This window comes from Peromyscus leucopus, chromosome 16_21 (genome assembly GCF_004664715.2).
Source record: "Peromyscus leucopus breed LL Stock chromosome 16_21, UCI_PerLeu_2.1, whole genome shotgun sequence".
Lineage (NCBI taxonomy): Eukaryota > Metazoa > Chordata > Mammalia > Rodentia > Cricetidae > Peromyscus > Peromyscus leucopus.
This window is the reverse complement of record NC_051084.1, coordinates 7,262,714-7,280,805: the sequence shown is the minus strand read 5'-3', so window position 1 is coordinate 7,280,805 and position 18,092 is coordinate 7,262,714. Positions and strand designations below refer to the sequence as shown.

At 48.9% G+C, this 18,092-nt stretch overlaps 1 protein-coding gene across 2 annotated transcripts; it reads left to right on the top strand.

The window, feature by feature from the left end:
• Nucleotides 1–147: 147 nt before the first annotated feature.
• Nucleotides 148–16,980, top strand: Ppp1r10 (protein phosphatase 1 regulatory subunit 10). Of its 2 annotated transcripts, none has more exons than XM_037199877.1 (20): nt 148–171; nt 695–1,218; nt 6,963–7,080; nt 7,811–7,897; nt 8,197–8,332; nt 10,339–10,390; nt 11,229–11,306; nt 11,430–11,603; nt 11,791–11,896; nt 11,975–12,087; nt 12,530–12,630; nt 12,829–12,976; nt 13,076–13,234; nt 13,332–13,578; nt 13,737–13,800; nt 13,884–14,078; nt 14,366–14,441; nt 14,678–14,791; nt 14,929–15,615; nt 15,879–16,980. In XM_037199877.1, exons 3-20 carry the CDS (start codon nt 6,974–6,976, stop codon nt 15,986–15,988), a joined length of 2,754 nt encoding a protein of 917 aa, XP_037055772.1. In that variant the 5' UTR covers nt 148–171; nt 695–1,218; nt 6,963–6,973; the 3' UTR covers nt 15,989–16,980. The 2 variants fall into 2 exon arrangements, with proteins under 2 accessions (XP_037055772.1, XP_028717529.1); XM_028861696.2 differs by lacking the exon at nt 148–171 and adding an exon at nt 252–486.
• The last annotated feature ends 1,112 nt before the right edge of the window (nt 16,981–18,092 follow it).

Below are 18,092 nucleotides of genomic sequence, written 5' to 3'. Positions count from 1 at the left end.
AATTTCAGCTGCGTCACAATCGAACTAGCCTCCAAAATTGCTTTTTTCCTGGACGAGTCGCGGTGACTCCTAGGTTGCATAGCTAGTGTAGGACACTAGAGCAGTTTTGCGTGCGCTTTGGCCCGGACTGGCCTCACTGCGCATGCGCCGGGTCGTTTCGACCAACCCGGGGTGAGCGTCCCCGGCCGGGGCGGAAGTGGTGGCGGCGGAGGAGCGGGCGGTGCCGGACGCGGCGATCACGCGCTGGCGCGGAGGGGCTCGGGAGGAGACGGAAGTGGGGGACGAGGGAAGGGGCGCCCCGAAGGCGGAGGGCGGGCGTCCAATCCGCGGGCGGCCCGGCCCGCTCGTCGGCCAATCGTCCTTCGCCTCGCGCACAATGTCTCGTGACGGGGGCGTTTCTCCATCACGTTAGGGTGCGTTGGGCGGTGGTCGGGTATAAAAGACTCCGCCCGGGCGGGCGGCCGCCATTCTGGGGTTCGTTTAGAGGTAAGTTTGGGTGCTCCGTCGCCCGGACGGTAACGTTTGGCCGAGAGCGGGCGGTCCGGGCAGCGGGGAGCGGGACGGGTGCATTGGGCAGCCACGGAGTGCCCAGCGCGGCTGCCGTGTTCGGGGGTAACAGGAGAGGGCACGCGGGGGTGTTGGAAGGCGACCCGTACTGATTACAGCTTTCTCCTTTGTGTTCTTTCTACCCCAGGTTGAATTTTCTCGGAGAAAGACAGGCCGGCCATCAGGAAAACAAACAAGCCTCAGCAACATCTAAGCCCTTGAAAGGATCCTGAGAGAGGGGGGACAGGGAAAAGAGCAGCCACCAGCCCAACCACTTGTGTCTTCTACCCCTCCCCACCTATCTTGCCCACCCCACCAGCCCACGCTGCTTGGGACTTGAAATCTGTGGCCGAAGGACCGTCACCACATAACTTCAAAAATAATCAACCACCCTCCCCACCCAAACCCACCCAATCTCACTCATCCAGCATTTCCTTTTTGGAATCCACTCAGGATTTTTTTTTCAACGAACCCCCCCTCCCTCAATGGAGTTGGGTGGGGGGAATGTGAATACTGAGTTGGTCTTTACTTTTTTAAGAGACTTTTTGATCCAATGAGGCCCCCCAAGTAATTGAGTTTGGGTCTTGGTTGGTTGTTTTATTTTTTTTCCTCCAAAATTTTACCCCTCCCTCCCCTGAGCCCGAGGTGCTGACGTCGCAAAAAAATTGGATAGTAAGTGTCGAATTTTCAAAAACCAGCCTTGCAACAAGAAATCAACGTTTCCCGTTGTGAAACCAAAAATAATGAGAGGAAGAAATGAGACCATAGAACAAATGTAGAATACTGGAGAAGGACCAATCGGGTCTCTTAAATCTCCATTAAAAAGGTCCTGTGGGTCTAAACAGTCTTTGTTCTCTCTCCCCTACCACCTGCCTCTTCCCTGCTGTGGAGCAGGCAAGGAGAGGGTGCAGGGAGGGCCAGCAAGTGAGGATATTGACGGTTAACCCTTGATAATCCAGCAAATTTCCAGACTGCCAAAGCATAAGCCTTTGCTATTATAAGGAGGAATGGTTACCTTCCTCTGGTTAGCAGTCTTCAAAAGGGTTAATGAGCTCACATACAAAAGATGGTGGATCTTGTGGCCCAGAAGTCCCACTTCTTTGTGTGTGAGACAAGCAGAGCGCCTTTCAATTTGCCAGATTAATAAGCAATCTGTACATAAAGATTGCAGGGTAAGGAGATGGGCAGAGAGAAGTATTAGCTGGCTGTCTTTAAAGTGATTGTTAAATCCTCTCAATTTTAATGTAATTTGCTTGGGATATATTGTGTGGTTAAAATAGGTGGCAATCTAGGAATAAAGATTGCAAGACACTTAAATTTAGGGCAAAATATAATCTTAGTAACAAGTACATACAATATAACATTTGGGGAGGTAAAGAATGTCTTGTAATTGTTTCAGATTGCATAGGTTATTTAAAGGCAAAAGTGATTAACATTTTAACTTGATACTTTTTAGTGGTTGGATACAGTTAAGAGGGTGGAAAGGTTGGGAAATGTGAACTCAGGAGTATAATTTTAAAAGCCATTAGTGCAATTGAATGCTAGCTTTCTAGAAGATTTGTGTCGTTAAAAGAGTTTTTTTCTTCCCTGCTTCAAATATGGCGACTTTTCCTTGTCCTTTTGTCTTCCAAGCGGCGTTGCAGGTTGTGTCTTGACCCATTTTTCTCCTGTCCTCCCGCCTCAACCCTGTTTGTTGAGGGGTCCAAATCCTCCCCCATTCCGGTTATGGGGAGGATTGGGGTGGTCGGCGGTAGCAAATTGAACTTCAGTTGCAAATTCAAATTCTTAACTCGCAGAAAATTGTATATTAATTGATTTTATTTTCAGTAAGCTCTTAAACTGAATTAAAATAGGTCAGGGGGGGTGGAGGGATGACTTTTTTCTTTCTATTTCTTTTTTTATTTAGTTCTTTATAGTGTAAGTAAAGCTACCGGCAGCTGTGGATGGCTTTTTAAATGTTGAGTCGTCCTCTCTGTAACAAAATGGCGTCCCTCTCCTTTGTTTTTCTCTTTTGCCAGTCAGCTTAGGGCTGCCCTAGAAACTTGGTCAAGGGGGAGGAGCCACTTTGAGAGGTGATGTAATCAGCTTGCTTCCTCTGATAACTCCACCCCCAAGCAGATGCTTTCTCTCCCTGTGCGGATAGCTGCTGGGGAGAATGGCTTTCCGTTTCTTTTATCTTTTATGAAGTATCTTACAGGGATAAAACCTTAATGAAAACAGGAATGCAGCCTGTCCCAATCGTGTAGTTCTAGTTTATGTGTTTAACAATCAGCCCGATGCGTTTATTTCTACCTTCCACTCATCACAAGCTTGGACATGTACCCTGCTTCAGTTGACAGGTGTGAAAAACTAAACCCCAACTGTGCGTTAGGTTTGGGAGATTGGGACAAGACACAGGGTTTGTAACTTGAGTAGACAATTGGGCCTAATGAAGCTGAAATGTGCCATTCTGCTCAGGACGGGTCCTTGTACTTCCAAATGTCGTTGCTCTGTAACAGTCTTGGGGGAGGGTTGGTGCTGTAGGACTTTCTTATGAATCATCCTTATTCTCACCTCTCAGTTTGGGGATAAACTCTTTGTGCTCAGTGCCATCACCCTCTGCCGTTGCTTAGTTCCTGTATGTTGGCACTAGGATGAGAAGTGAATCTTTAGGAAAGGAGGCTGCAGGTGTAAACTCGAGGCAGGGGGAGTCAAGCTACGGTTTCTGGTAAGCAAAACATTTCTGGTATTACATTTCACAACCTTTCTTTTTTCCAAAGAGCCACCTTTTTTGAATTTCTTTTTCCTTCCTTCCTAAAAAGAAATTCCTTTAAAGCATTGAGACAAGAATGTGCTCTTCATTCTGCCTGGTCAGTGCTGTGGCACTTGGTGCATGTTAAAGCCACACCCTCGAGGGTGGTGTTGGGTGTCTGGTTCTTACCTCTTTTTCAAGTCACAGTCTTCGACAGTTTCTTCTTCTACTTTTCATTTTTGTATTTAAAGTTCTGCATTGAAGTGTGGAGTTTCTAGGCAGAGTTTACAAGCCTTTTGACCTGTTCTATGGTGACTTTGGGTGCAACAGGGCTCATTTTCTGCTGGCTGTGGATTCTCATTATTACTTGGACTTCTGATTGAATGGGAGGGCCTCTTCCACATGTCTATTTACCACACGTCTTTTTTATCTTTTGAGCAGTTTGCCAGGTGCCTCTGCAGCATACCTACCTTGGGAGCTGAGCATTCCACCCACTGGGGTTCCTGATCTCTAGTGAGCAGGGGATTAGTAAAGAAGACCTTCCTTGCATGGGACATGAAAAGCAAGGCTTTCTAGGGAACCTTGGAGAGCCTGATTCTCATGGTGTGGCCAGAGCTCTATTTGGGGGTCTTTCCTTGAGGGTCAGGGTGGTGGACATAATTTTACATCTTATTGAAAGCCAAATAGTCTTCCCGGGAGCAAGATTACCTGATTTTCAAAATAATGATGAGGGAGGATAGGGCCTTACCATGCAAAGGTACAGAAGCTGTGAATCACCTGAGACAGTCCATTCCACTATTGGGTCAGACCAGGAAGCTCTTGAGATGCTGGGGGAAGAGCGAGGCATTTTGCATCAGGAGGTGCTCAGGCCCCAGCAGAGAAGAGCTGGCACTTCTGTCCTCTTGTCAGAAGACCTTTGTAAGGACCCTGGCTTGCATGGACCTAAACTGATTGAGGACTCAGTGGTGGTAGATGTCTAGTGACTAGCCAGGCTAGATGCTTTTCCTCCATTTTAAACCAAATAACCCTCAAGTCAAATTCACTTTGCAGTCAGGGTTAGGAATTTGGTGTCTCTATTAAGAACCGTAGAACATTCCCAGATTTAGAAGGTGGAGGCACACTGCAGGCTTCCTTCCTTTGTCTCCTTTTGTCTGTGGCCTTCAAGGAGACTAGCAATTGGTTGAAAAAACAAAAACATGACCTGAGTTCTTTATGGTTACAGACAGTTTCCTCAGCTTCAAACTCCAGAACAGAGTGGGGAATACTTGGGCACTGTCCCTGCGCACTGGTCAATGCAGCTTCGTGCCTTCATCATAGACCTGCTCCAAGCATGATGGATTCTTCCTTTGTTCCCACTGGAAGACCTTATAGCTTGCCTGTGAAAATGGGGACCTAGATTGTAAGGCATTTGGGGTCACTAATAAGGAATAAATACCACTGAAGAAAAGGCACTGAGAAAATTTACATTTTACTATGAGGAGACAAGTTCAGTCATCCTCCCAAATATAAGTAACAGTGGGAAATAACATGCATCTTAATATGCCTGTTTTGTCTCCCAGCTTCCTTGACTATTGTGCCTTTTATTTATATAGATCGGCATTTTAAAATACCTAGGTCCCATTTCCATCACAGGGCACTAGACAGCTTTGTACTCATTGGTCCAGTTTCTGTAAAGGTGGCTGTCCTCTGTCTTGTATGACAATTGAATGAAGGAACATTTGAGTTAGGCTTATTAGTTCCTAGATAGACATACAAAGGAGATAATGTTCAGCTCTGGGTTTCAGTCAGCTGTGTTCAGAGGGACTGGAATGAAGTAATGTTTAATTCAAGGCTTGTCAAATTGCATACCTTGTCATTTGGGGTTCTATAGACTTATGTATGTATAAAAGATTTTTAAATTTCTTAGTCTAGATTGCTTATTATTACTTTGGGCCCATTCATTCCTTGTTCAGTCTTAACAGATGGGAAATCTGTTACTATACCGGAAGCTTCCACAAATCACAGCTGTCTTAGACACAGGAGATGTCCTCTCTGCTGTGCACAGATAGCCACACATCATTGATTTGTCCCCTAAATTGTAAACGTTTCCAGTGTTCTTGAATGTTTTTCTCCTCTGACCTCACATTCCAGGGTATTGGGCAATAGCAATTAACAAGTTTTGCTGAATGCTTAGCATTTCTTCCCTGCATCTCTCCCTGTGTTCAGCTGCAGGCTTCAGCCTCCAGAGCAAACTACTGCTACCCTTCCATTCCCTGGGCTGGTTTGCTGCTGCTGTTGCTGCTGCCTTGGGTTATTAGGAAGTCTACATTTAAAAGTGATTTTATATATATATATAAACTAAATTTTTATCTTGTTCTGTCTGGAGGATCACTCTTGTCTTTGACAGCCTCTTTGCTGAGGTTAAACGTGTCTAAGCCAGGAAAATAGTCACACTATCTACATATCTTTATTTCCTGGTTTGTCTGAGAACAAACAACTTATATTGCAAGAATCCTGTTTTCTTTAGAAAATGAAATTTTTTTTTTTTTTTTTTGGTTAAAGACTGGTTGGTATTCACCCTTGTGGGGCTGCCTCTGCTGTTTCTGGGAAACATGGGAAAGATGCGTGGGGGCCTTTGCCTCTTTCCTACTCATACTGGCCTGGCCACCTCACTGCTGATGAGGAGGTTTATGTTTTTGGTCCTCGGAAGCTAGTGGTGATAGAGTTGTGGCTGAAACTCTCAATTGCAACCATATCAGCCCTAATTATCTCTCTGGAATTCTGGCCTAGGAATAGCTTCTTTTCCCTGGAAGGAGTGTAGCTTTTAACTCTTTCTTTCTCAGCCCAGTTTGAAGTGGTATCCACTTTGTCAGCTTCAGTACTTCTTTGGTTCCCAGTTCTGGTTCTTGCTGTGGGCTTTTCTTGGGAGTCTTGGACAGTGGTGAGTTTTGAGGGCAGGAGAGGGTCAGGTTTGCATCTTTGCCTTTGAAACCACGAGCCAAGCTTCTCTTAAACTTTGGAACAATAAAAGCTTGTTTGGTGTTTGTTCAATGAGTAACGTTATTGAGGGCTGATGGGAGCCTGCCTGCTCTCCTTTTTAGTCATTTGTTTCTGAAAGCTGCTGAGCTCCCTGGTGTTTTCTCCATCATCCACTTTAGCTGACACATTCTGCCATTTGTGATTATGACTTCAACAGCCAAGATAAAAGGGAATTGATTTTTGGGGAGAGGATGATTGATTCTTGAAAATGTTTACCCAGATACCCAGGGTTGGTTCAGTTACCTTAGGAAGCTACAGCTGTGTCTGTGTCCCGCCCCCCCCCCCCCCCAGTCAAAATTAGCAGCAGCTAACTGGAGACAGGACCTTCTTACAAGCAAGAAGAATTGAGCATCTTATCATGGGTCCTAGCCCTGATACACTCGTGAAGTGTAACTGTCCTGGAAAGGGTTTGAGAATGACAGGGAATGAGAGGTAGGCTGCCCGGGCCTTCACTCAAGTTACCTTTCAGGTCCATCCTGCATTAACCCCACACTTAAGTTGCCAAGGCTGTTTTGTGAGCACAGACTTGATTTTACTGACCTAGAGAATAGTACAGTTGAACATAGATTAGTCACTGTCTTAGATGTGCCAATGGGAATTATAAGTTAGTGGGGCTGTCTTTGCTACCATTTATCCTGTGGGTTTTCTTTTTTTCCTTTTACCTCAGAAACCACCATCATGGGTTCTGGTCCCATAGACCCCAAAGAACTTCTCAAGGGCCTGGATAGCTTCCTTACTCGGGATGGAGAAGTAAAGAGTGTGGACGGAATTTCCAAGATCTTCAGGTAAGTTTGTGCTCGTGTGAGGGTCCCAGGCAGGAGAGAGGACTACTTGTGGCTGAGTTGAGATGAATAAGAGAGAAGAGTAAATGGGAAGGGAAGAAGCCATGTGCAGGTAGATTGTGACAAGAGAAAAGTGATCTCCTGGCTACTGGCTGGGATTTGGTTCATAATCCCAAGAGAGTTATGGCATGCAAGCATGATGGGATGCAAGCCAGGGAACTTAGAGGAAGAGTTAGGATGGGAGGTAAAGAGGGGATCTATAACAGAATTCTTGCTTGTGTTTTGGGTCATGTTGTGCCTATCCAAAACGTCTTTTTCCTTCAGAGAACTTAGGCTTTCCTGAGAAAAGGAAACAGCTAAGCCAGTGTGATTACAAGGGGAAATGTGTGAGCCCTGACCCCACCTGGAGGCAGTTGTATCTGTGTGTTAGGACAGGAGGGTGCTCTCCCAGGTGGCTCTGCTGCCTTCCATGCTCCCCTAGGTTTCCATGAGACTGTAGATTCATTCCATAGTCCTGGAAGACTGGTGACCACCTCTGGAGCAAAGAATGTCATCAAGGGGCTCCAGGACTCCCAGGACTGGAGTCCTCTGCTATAAGACGTTAGCTGTCATAGTGCTCCTCATGCCTGTCATCCTGGCACTGAGGAGCGGAGGCTAGCCTGGGAGTGACTCTGAAATGTCAATTCTGATAGCAAATGCTCCGCTCCATGTCTAACTTGACTCCTGTTTCTAGTCTGATGAAGGAAGCGCGAAAGATGGTGAGTCGATGCACGTACTTGAACATCATCCTGCAGACCCGGGCCCCAGAAGTGCTGGTCAAGTAAGTGGGACGGGGGAAGGGAAGGCATGGGGTTTCTGGGTCACTGGGCATGTGAGCTTGCTAGTTGTAAAACTAGGAAGGGCGCCCTGTGGTGGTGGCACACGCCTTTAATGCCAGCACTTGGGAGGTAGAGCCAGGCAGATCTCTGTGAGTTCAAGGCCAGCCTGGTCTACAGAGTGAGATCTAAGACAGGCACCAAAACTACACAGAGAAACCCTGTCTCAAAACAAAAACAAAAACAAAAAACAACAAACAAAAACTAGGAAGGGCTTAACAGATTCTGATCCCCCTGCCTGCAGGTTTATTGATGTTGGTGGCTACAAGCTTCTGAACAACTGGCTAACATATTCAAAGACGACCAACAACGTTCCTCTCCTACAGCAGATTCTGCTGACCCTGCAGCACCTCCCGCTTACTGTGGACCATCTCAAGCAGGTACCTCCACACTTCCTTTCTGGGTTAGCCTGACTGATGAAAACCACTCCAGTTCTGATGGGTGGCAGTCTGGAATTTATGAGGTAGAATGGCAGAGGAAAATGGGAATTTGGAGTTGGAATACTCGATGTGGATTTATTTCCTTTATCAGGCATATGACATAGAACACTTTGTATATCTGAGCCTCAGTTTTCCATCTCTAAAGTGGGAACACACTGGCCTGTGACTGGGTCTAGTCTAGCACTCTGCCAACTGAGCTGTGTCTCCAGCCACTCTAACTGGGTCTTTTTTCTTTTTCTTTTTCTTTTTAAAGACTGATTTTATCTGAATTACAAGAATGTACACATTTTTCTATTCTATCCAGATACCCATTTGGCCCATACATGAAACTGAGTTTTGTGAATGCTTAAAGTATGTAAACATGACCTACAACGTTGCTTCTGTGTTGAAAAGTCAAGAAAGCAGCTTCATGGAACGGGCAGACAGAGTGTGGCAGCAGAGCACTGCTCTGGATTTAAGTAAATACCCGCAGCACTGAACACAAGCTTCTTGAATGGCAGATGTTCCCCATTCTTTTTTTGGTTTTTCGAGACAGGGTTTCTCTGTAGCTTTGGAGCCTGTCCTGGACTAGCTCTGTATGTAGCCCAGGCTAGCCTCGGAACTCATAGAGATCCACCTGCCTCTGCCTTCCAAGTGCTGGGATTAAAGGCGTGAGCCACCACCGCCCGGCTCAACCAAAATTCTTATTCACATCTCTTAGACATAAGGAACAGTTCTTCAACCTTCATAGGGCAGTGGGATAAACATCCCAGGTACCACTCAGGTACCTGTAGAAGACAATTTACTGTCTAATGATTTTCTTAAAAAAAAATAAATAAATAAACACAGAAACATGTCTCGTTTTTTACTATTATTTGCACGTATGTTACAGTAATAGTGTAAGTTCTCTTTATAGCCAATTTTCCATAAATAATAAATTACCAAAAGTAATGGTATTTTTAAGTTTTCAAAATGATCCTTAGATTTTTGTATCATTTAGTAGAAAAATAAATGAGGCAACCACATTTATTAATTTAGGCAATGTTTACCAATAAAAATGTAGAAATAATTTAAATTTACATAAAACAATATACGAACACAAAGTCAAAATCCACAATTACACTCATAAAAAAATCTAAACACCATCTTCAGAACATGCATTTTCTGTACAGGATTTACAGCCATCTAAGCACATGCTGAGTCTTCAGTGTGCTACAGAGTTCAGAGGCTCTGCTCGGATGTTCCCCCAAGTCGAGTGCAGAGTCTTTCTTCTTTTTTTTTTTTTTTTTTTTTCCTGAGACAGGGTTTCTCTGTGTAGCTTTGCACCTTTCCTGGAACTCGCTCTGTAGACCAGGCTGGCCTCGAACTCACAGAGATCCACCTGGCTCTGCCTCCTGAGTGCTGGGATTAAAGGTGTGTGCCACCACCGCCCAGCACAGTCTGTCTCTTCATCAATTTCTCCAATGACTACCACATTGTCACCTCTCACGATGTATGATCCTAATGTGACTTGTTCTCTCCTTGTGAAGAGCTGAACACCCTCTCATGGCTTTCATCCAAAATCAAATTAATGATCTGGTCAAAACCTTTTAGTGTTTCCACACTCATTCTCCCATCAGAAGTGATAACAGCAACGGTTCGGTTGATGTAGTTCTCCAAGGCAGACATCATGCTGCTGGGTCCTAACTGGGTCCTTTTAGGATTAAGTAAGAATGTGTCTATAACTGGGCATGGTGGCTCACGCCTTTAATTCCCAGTACTTGGGAGGCAGAGGTATGTGGATCTCTGTGAGTTTCAGGCCACCCAGGGTTATAAAGAAAGGCCCTTTCTTAAATAAGTTAAAAAAAAAAAAGAGTCTACAGGTTTTGGAGGATTAAGTAGGCCAGTGCTGCCGAGGTGTTTGGTTAGCACTGAGTGGGCCCTTTGTTTCCTGGCATTTACCTCTCTGCCATCTCCTTCTCTTACAGAACAACACAGCAAAGCTAGTGAAGCAGCTGAGCAAGTCGAGTGAGGATGAAGGTGAGTGCCAGGGCCCTTTCTGGACCGTCGCGGCCTTCGCTCGTGTTTCCTTTATGGGTTCTTTTATTCCTGTCTTTCCTCACTCCCTTTTTCTATTTCTTTTTGAGAGACAGGGTCTCTCTCTATAGACCTTGGTGTCCTGGAACTCACTCTGTAGACCAGGCTGGCTTCAAAGTCTGAGGTGCGCCATCACCGCCCAGCTTTGTTTTGTTTTTGAGAAACAAGGTCTTACTATATCCCTAGCTGGGCTGGTACTCTATGTAGACCAGGCTGGCTTCAAACTCTGAGATCCTCTTGCCTCTGCCTTGACTTCCAAGTTGGAGTCAGAGGTGCAGCATGCCCAGCTCCAAACAGGTTTTGAGATCTTCCTGCCCTGTGAATGCTGTGAGACAGAAGCTGTAGTGTGTGGTTGTTACAGAAAGACAGGTTCATAGTGTGTGGCCATCTTGCTTGCTAAGTGAGTCCGCATGATTGCAGAAGATGAGTGCCGAAGAAGAGCTCCAGGGACGGCCACAGGAAGTTCTCATGGTCGGAACTAGTCTCCTCCCTAGATTCCTAGGCATCTTTTTTCTCTATATAAATTGCTTCTTAACACATAACTGGGCTGCTGGAGTGTTCTCAGTCCACCTTCTTACTGTTGACTGAAGTCATTGCCCCCAACAGTAGCAGTCAGGGGAAAAGGCCACCTCAGAGGTTTCTTAATTTTCTTACTTCAAGATGTTATAGTCTTAAGGCAGATTTAACAACTTTTTTTTTTTTTAAGCCTCCTATTTTCTGTTACTGGAAATATTATTGAATTACGACTCAATAAGTACTTCTTTCCCTTTCTTACCTGCAGAGCTCCGGAAATTGGCTTCAGTCCTTGTCAGCGACTGGATGGCTGTCATCCGCTCCCAAAGCAGTACCCAGCCTGCAGGTAAGCTCCTGGCCCTTTACCCTATCTGTCAGCCTGCAGCTCTTGGGGTCCAGGCTCGTTCTTCACCTCTGGCAGTCTTCTCTTGTCTAATGAACTCCTACCTGCTTTGTTTTTCCATAACAGAGAAAGAGAAGAAGAAGCGGAAAGAAGAGGGGAAAAGCCGAACTACGCTTCCTGAGCGACCTTTGACTGAGGTGAAGGCTGAGACCCGGGCTGAAGAGGTCCCAGAGAAGAAGAAGGAGAAGCCCAAGTCACTGCGGACCACGGCACCAAGTCACGCCAAGTTCCGTTCCACTGGTAAGGCCATTGGCTGGCTTTGCAGGGCCATCGATACCCACAGCCAGTAGTTTGTGATTTCAAACTCTGAGGAAGAAAGGCTGAAGGAGAAGCTGGGGGCATGTATTCAAGGCTGGACCATCTAGGGGTGGTGATAGGCAGGTCAGTGAGGGTCAGATTGAACTGCCATCGACATGTTTCTCCCCAGGACTAGAGCTGGACACCCCATCTCTGGTGCCTGTGAAGAAGAACTCGAGCACCGTGGTGGTGTCGGACAAGTACAATCTGAAGCCCATCCCCCTCAAGCGGCAGAGGTGAGAGCTGGTGTGGGTCTCTAGGGGGCTTTGGAGAGAAGGAGAGGTTGGGGAGTGTTGACTGTTCCTCTTTTGCAGTGCCACGGCTGCTCCAGGAGATGCTGCCCCCCCTGCAGAGAAGAAGTACAAGCCCCTCAACACAACCCCCAATGCCACCAAAGAAATCAAAGTGAAGATCATCCCACCACAGCGTGAGTCCTCTTGGAGTGCCCTCAGCACAGAGAGAGCTCTTCGGGGTGGGGGAATTCTGTGCCCTTCAACAGTTTCCTTTGCTTTGCCTTTAATGTCTTGGCATCCTAGAATTTTTGTACTTCCGGAATTCCCTTCTGTGAGAGTCATGTTAGATAGGTGACAAGCTGTGCCCTCCCTCTCAAGTGATAATCGTGTCAGCTGTCTCCTTCATGGCCGAACCGTCTGGTGTTTTCAGCAGCTTGTTTAATGAATATGCATCCTAGAATTATGATCAAAGTCATGGCTGCCAAAAGAAAGATGGAATAATGGGGTTTCCCATGTGAACCTTGCTTCCTGGTCCCCTCAGGCAGGGACCCCACTGGCCCACCTTTTTTTCTGCCTGGACTCTGCAGGACTAGAATTGTGAAGGAGGTTCATTCACTCCACTCTTTCCTTCTGTAGCTATGGAAGGCCTGGGTTTTCTGGACGCTCTCAATTCAGCCCCTGTCCCAGGCATCAAAATTAAGAAGAAGAAGAAGGTTCTGTCGCCTACTGCTGCCAAGGTATGAGCCCTGGAAGTGAATTTCGGTGACCGGGTGCGTGGGGTGCAGAAGGCAGGGCACCATACCAGGAGTAGTTGTGGGTGACCCCAGGAATACATTCTGGTGTTTCTCGAGGTGGGACCATCAGGCATCTAGGGTCCTGGATTCGCTGCCCTGGGTGTCCTGTAAGTTCATTGGATGCTTTCTCTTTGGTAACAGCCCAGCCCCTTTGAAGGGAAAACAAGCACTGAGCCAAGCACGGCCAAACCTTCCTCCCCAGAGCCAGCACCCCCTGCTGAGCCCATGGACACGGACCGCCCCGGCACCCCAGTGCCGCCTGTTGAAGTCCCAGAGCTCATGGATGCAGGTAGCTACCCTGCCTGGATTTGGGCCTTTTCTGAAAGGCTGCGGCTTGGGCTGGATCTTTGCTTGCTACAGCCTCTTCTGAAATCTGTCTTGATTTCAGCCTCTTCAGAGCCAGGAGCTCTGGATGTCAAGCCTGTGGAGAGCCCTGGTGATCCTAACCAGCTGACTCGGAAGGGCAGAAAGAGGAAAACTGTGACGTGGCCTGAAGAGGGCAAGCTGAGAGAATATTTCTACTTTGAACTGGATGAAACTGAACGAGGTGCGATGCGAGGTCCCTGTGGTTCCTGGGTCGGTCCTAGAGTGTGAGCACAGGCAGTCTCACTCACTTGTTCTCCTGGCCTCTGCCTCCCTTGCAGTGAATGTGAACAAGATCAAAGACTTTGGTGAGGCAGCTAAGCGTGAGATATTGTCAGACCGACATGCTTTTGAGACAGCCCGGCGACTAAGCCATGACAACATGGAGGAGAAAGTGCCCTGGGTGTGTCCCCGGCCCCTGGCTCTGCCCTCACCTCTTGTCATCCCCGGAAGCAATAGCCAGGAGCGATATATCCAGGCTGAGCGGGAAAAAGGCATCCTTCAGGAGCTCTTCCTGAACAAGGAGAGGTGAGCATAGGTGTTAGTGCCGGAGGGGTGGGACGCCTGTACTGTGGAACGTGACGTGGGTCCCATGATGACTTAGGGAGGCACTAGAAAGAACTTCAGGGGACTGAATTAATGTGGTTGTGTTCCTTTTCTCTCCTCACCTGTGGTGTTCCTGACAGTCCTCACGAGCCTGACCCTGAGCCCTATGAGCCCATCCCCCCGAAGCTCATCCCCTTGGATGAGGTGAGTCTTTGGACACTGGTGTGTGGAACCTCAGAATATCTGTGTTGTTTTCCACAGCCCTGATTGTTTCCTTCTGTTCTCAGGAGTGTTCCATGGAGGAGGCACCGTATGTCGAGACCCTGGAGCCTGGAGGGTCTGGTGGCTCACCTGATGGGGCAGGAGGCTCCAAGCTGCCTCCAGTTCTGGCCAATCTTATGGGAAGCATGGGAGCTGGGAAGAGTCCCCAGGGCCCTGGAGGAGGAGGCATCAATGTCCAGGAGATCCTGACCTCCATCATGGTACGTGAGCCCTCTTCCTCAAGTGAGCCTCCCCACGTTGTCTTCAGATTCTGACTTCCACTCTTCACCCTGGTTCTTAGGTTTTGCATGTTTGTGTTTGTTTTTTTCCATTGAAGGTGTTGTTGGGTTTCAGTTTTGCACAAAGGTCTCACTGTGTAGCCCAGGCTGGTCTGGGACTCAGCCTGTGCCTGTGCCCAGCTTCTCCCCGTTCTCGGCCTTCCAATTCCATGTAAGCTCTTCTTTCTCCTGGCCGGCACTCTCTTAACTGTCGTTTTACTTGCTCACAGGGCAGTCCAAACAGCCACCCTTCGGAGGAACTGCTGAAACAGCCAGACTACTCAGACAAGCTCAAGCAGATGTTGGGTAATCCTCAGAGCCAGCCACAGGGGCCTGGGGAGGATGCCCTGTAGCAGAGGGGGGCCGGGTTTCCCAGATGCTGAAGAGCATGGGAGTGTTGCCACTGGGAAGAAATGGGAGGGAAAACTGGACAGAAAGCATGGCCCTGCCAGGTTGGTCTGAGATCAGTTGGGCACACTTGTGTGGGAAGCCATGCCATTCTTAGAACCCTCTTTGTGACTGACTCCTGTTTTCCTTTACAGTACCACACGGACTCCTAGGACCTGGTCCTGTAGCCAATGGCTTCCCACCAGGAGGCCCTGGGGGCCCCAAGGGTATGCAGCATTTCCCACCTGGTCCTGGAGGACCTGTGCCGGGTAGGTGAGAGAGACCCAGTGAGTTTACTGCTTTGTTCCGACAGCCAGGGGCAGCTGCAGGTGGGCGGGGTCCAGTTAGAGGGGGCAGTGGCAGAATATAACAGATGACTGATTGATTCCCCTCCTTTCTCTAACAGGTCCCCATGGAGGCCCTGGTGGACCAGTGGGTCCACGTCTCCTGGGTCCCCCACCCCCTCCTCGGGGAGGTGATCCCTTCTGGGATGGCCCAGGCGATCCCATGCGAGGTGGCCCAATGCGTGGGGGTCCAGGACCTGGTCCTGGGCCATACCACAGAGGCCGAGGAGGTCGTGGAGGAAATGAGCCACCACCACCCCCTCCATTCCGAGGAGCCAGAGGAGGTCGTTCTGGAGGAGGACCCCCAAATGGCCGAGGGGGTCCTGGTGGAGGAGGCATGGTTGGAGGTGGTGGGCATCGCCCACATGAAGGCCCTGGTGGGAGCATGGGCAGCAGCAGTGGACATCGCCCCCATGAAGGCCCTGGTGGAGGAATGGGCAGTGGACATCGATCCCATGAAGGACCTGGAATGGGCAGTGGACATCGATCCCATGAAGGCCCTGGAGGAGGAATGGGTTCTGGTGGTGGACACCGCCCCCATGAAGGCCCTGGTGGGAGCATGGGTTCTGGTGGTGGACATCGTCCCCATGAAGGCCCTGGACACGGACCCCATGGCCACCGGCCACATGATGTCCCTAGTCATCGAGGCCATGACCATCGAGGGCCACCACCTCATGAGCACCGTGGTCATGATGGCCATGGGGGAGGCGGTCACCGAGGGCATGATGGAGGTCACAGTCACGGAGGAGGTGAGGACACTTCTCGTCCCACATATACGTGGATTTTAGTGTCCCACACCAGATTTGGGGGAGTTGGGAGAGGTAGAAAGAACATGAGGTTCCATCTCTGCCTTCTCTGTAAGGAAGGGAGGCAGTTTTTACTACCCTATCCTTACTCAGATCCCCCAAATACGGTGTCTCTGCAGACGCCCCAGTTGCTCGGGACTTGGGTGGGAGGGTGGGTGGTGATGGATCTCAGCTGTTTTCTAACCGTTGTGCCGTCTTTCCGACAGATATGTCAAACCGCCCCGTGTGTCGACATTTCATGATGAAGGGCAACTGCCGCTATGAGAACAACTGTGCCTTCTATCACCCGGGGGTCAATGGTCCCCCACTGCCATAGGCCTGCCTCCCCACCCACACCCTGTGGACTGCAGCCTTGCTCCTTCCACTCAGTTATGGCTTCTGTGAGGCTCACTTCCCCTTTCCCCAGCTGATAAGGAGCCGGCCCCCTCAGTTCCCACCTGGCTGGGTTCCTGGGGGTTCCTGATCACTGGTGCGCATTGATGTACATATCCCTCCAGTTGGAGAGGAGAGACTGGACTCTGCTGGACTGCCGAGACTGCTGGCTTCACTTTGTGAGGAGGTCTGCCCTGTGTCCCAAACCCCTTTCAGTATTAGCCCCGATGCCTGAGAACCTAAAGCTGGGCACCCCGGAGACTCTGCTCTCCACTTGCACACGGAACTGAGTTGGTCAGCTGCACTTAGGAAACCATCCAAGCCAAGCTCGTTATCCTCACAGGGTGAGGGGTGGTGAGGGGTACCATATATCCCGTTGCACTGGGGCTCAGGCTGGTGGAATGCGTTCTGGAACTGCTCCCTCGTGTGCCCCACATGGGCCCACTGTTGAGTCCTTTCTCAAGGAAGACTGCAACCGTTAGTACCCAAGTCCTTGTGGGTCTGCTAGGTTCAGTGATGGCACACTCACATCTGCATCCAGTTAAAAGTTGTAGCTGGCAGAGGGAGGCCTGCCGTGTTAGGCCTCTCTTGCCTACAGCCGTTTTAGAGACTCCATTAAACACTTCCGTGAGACCAGCTTCCATCAACTTTAACCGGGTACGCCGGGCCTGACGCACTACATGCACTGCCTTTGGGAGTGGGCTTGTCCTTCCCCACGTGGAACCCTGTCAGTGTGAGGCGTCCTGGGTAGACGCAGGGCCCTCCCAGTCCTTTCCTTCCCCTGTCTTGGTATCAGTTGTTTTCTATGAAAACAGTGGGTTGGTTTTGTGCAGGGTCTTGGGTTAGAACCACAATGGATTTGAGGAGTTTTTTCTTTTGATTTTGTATATTTTGTACATTAATAATAAACAGTGGAAAGAGAAGCAGCTTATTTAACCCCTGGTGTGTTAGACTCTTGCTTCCCCTCCCCTTCCCCCTCCTTGGGATTTTTGAGACAGGGTTTCTCTGTGTTACAGTTTTGGCTGTCTTGGAACTCACTTTGTAGATCTGGCCGGCTTCAAATTCAGAGTGCTGGAATTAAAGGTGTGAGCCACCACTGCCCAGTGACTCCTGCTTATTTTAATAAAAGCCGGGACTGGAGAGTGGGCTTGGCTGAGAGCACCTGGAGAGGACCAGGGTTCAATTCCCAGCACCCACGTGATGGCTTACAACCATCCTAACTCCAGTTCTGGGGAGATGCGTGTGCTTGGCTAGTTTTATGTCAACTTGACACAAGCTAGAGTCATCAGAGAGGAGGGAGCCTCAACTGAGAAAATGCCTCCATATGATCAAGCTGGCCGGTGGTGGTGGTGGTGGTGGTGGTGGTGGTGGTGGTGGTGGTGGTGGTGGTGGTGGTGGTGGTGGTGGTGGTGGTGGTGTGCACACCTTTATTTCCAGAGTGAGTTCCAGGACAGCCAGGACTATGCAGAAACCCTGTCTTGGGAGGTAAAATTCAAGCTGTAGGCAAGCCTGTTAGGGCAATTTTGTCTTGTCTTTCTTTTTTTTTTTTTTTTTTGAGACGGGGTTTCTCGTGTAGTTTTGGTGCCTGTCCTGGATCTTGTTCTGTAGACCAGGCTTGGCCTGGAACTCAGAGATCCACCTGCCTCTGTCTCCTGAGTGCTGGGATTAAAGGCATGCACCTCCATCACTACCACCCAGCGGGGCATTTTCTTAGTGATTGCTTGGCCATTGTTGCCTTCCCTTGGCTGGTCCTGGGTTCTATATGAAAGTAGGCTGAATGTCAGGTGTGCTTTAATACCAGTACTCTGGAGGCAGAGGCAGGTGGAGCTCTGAATTTGAGGCCACCCTGGTCTACAAAGAGTTCCAGGACAGCCAGGCCTGTTACACAAGGAAACCCCGCCTTGGTGAGGTAGGGAGAAGGGGTCATGATGAGCAAGCCAGAAATCAGCCCTCCCCATGTGTCCGCTCCTGCCTCCAGGTTTCCACCCTGTTTGAGTCCCTTCAGTGATGGACTAGGTGTGGAAGTGTAAGCCAAGTAAACCCTTTCC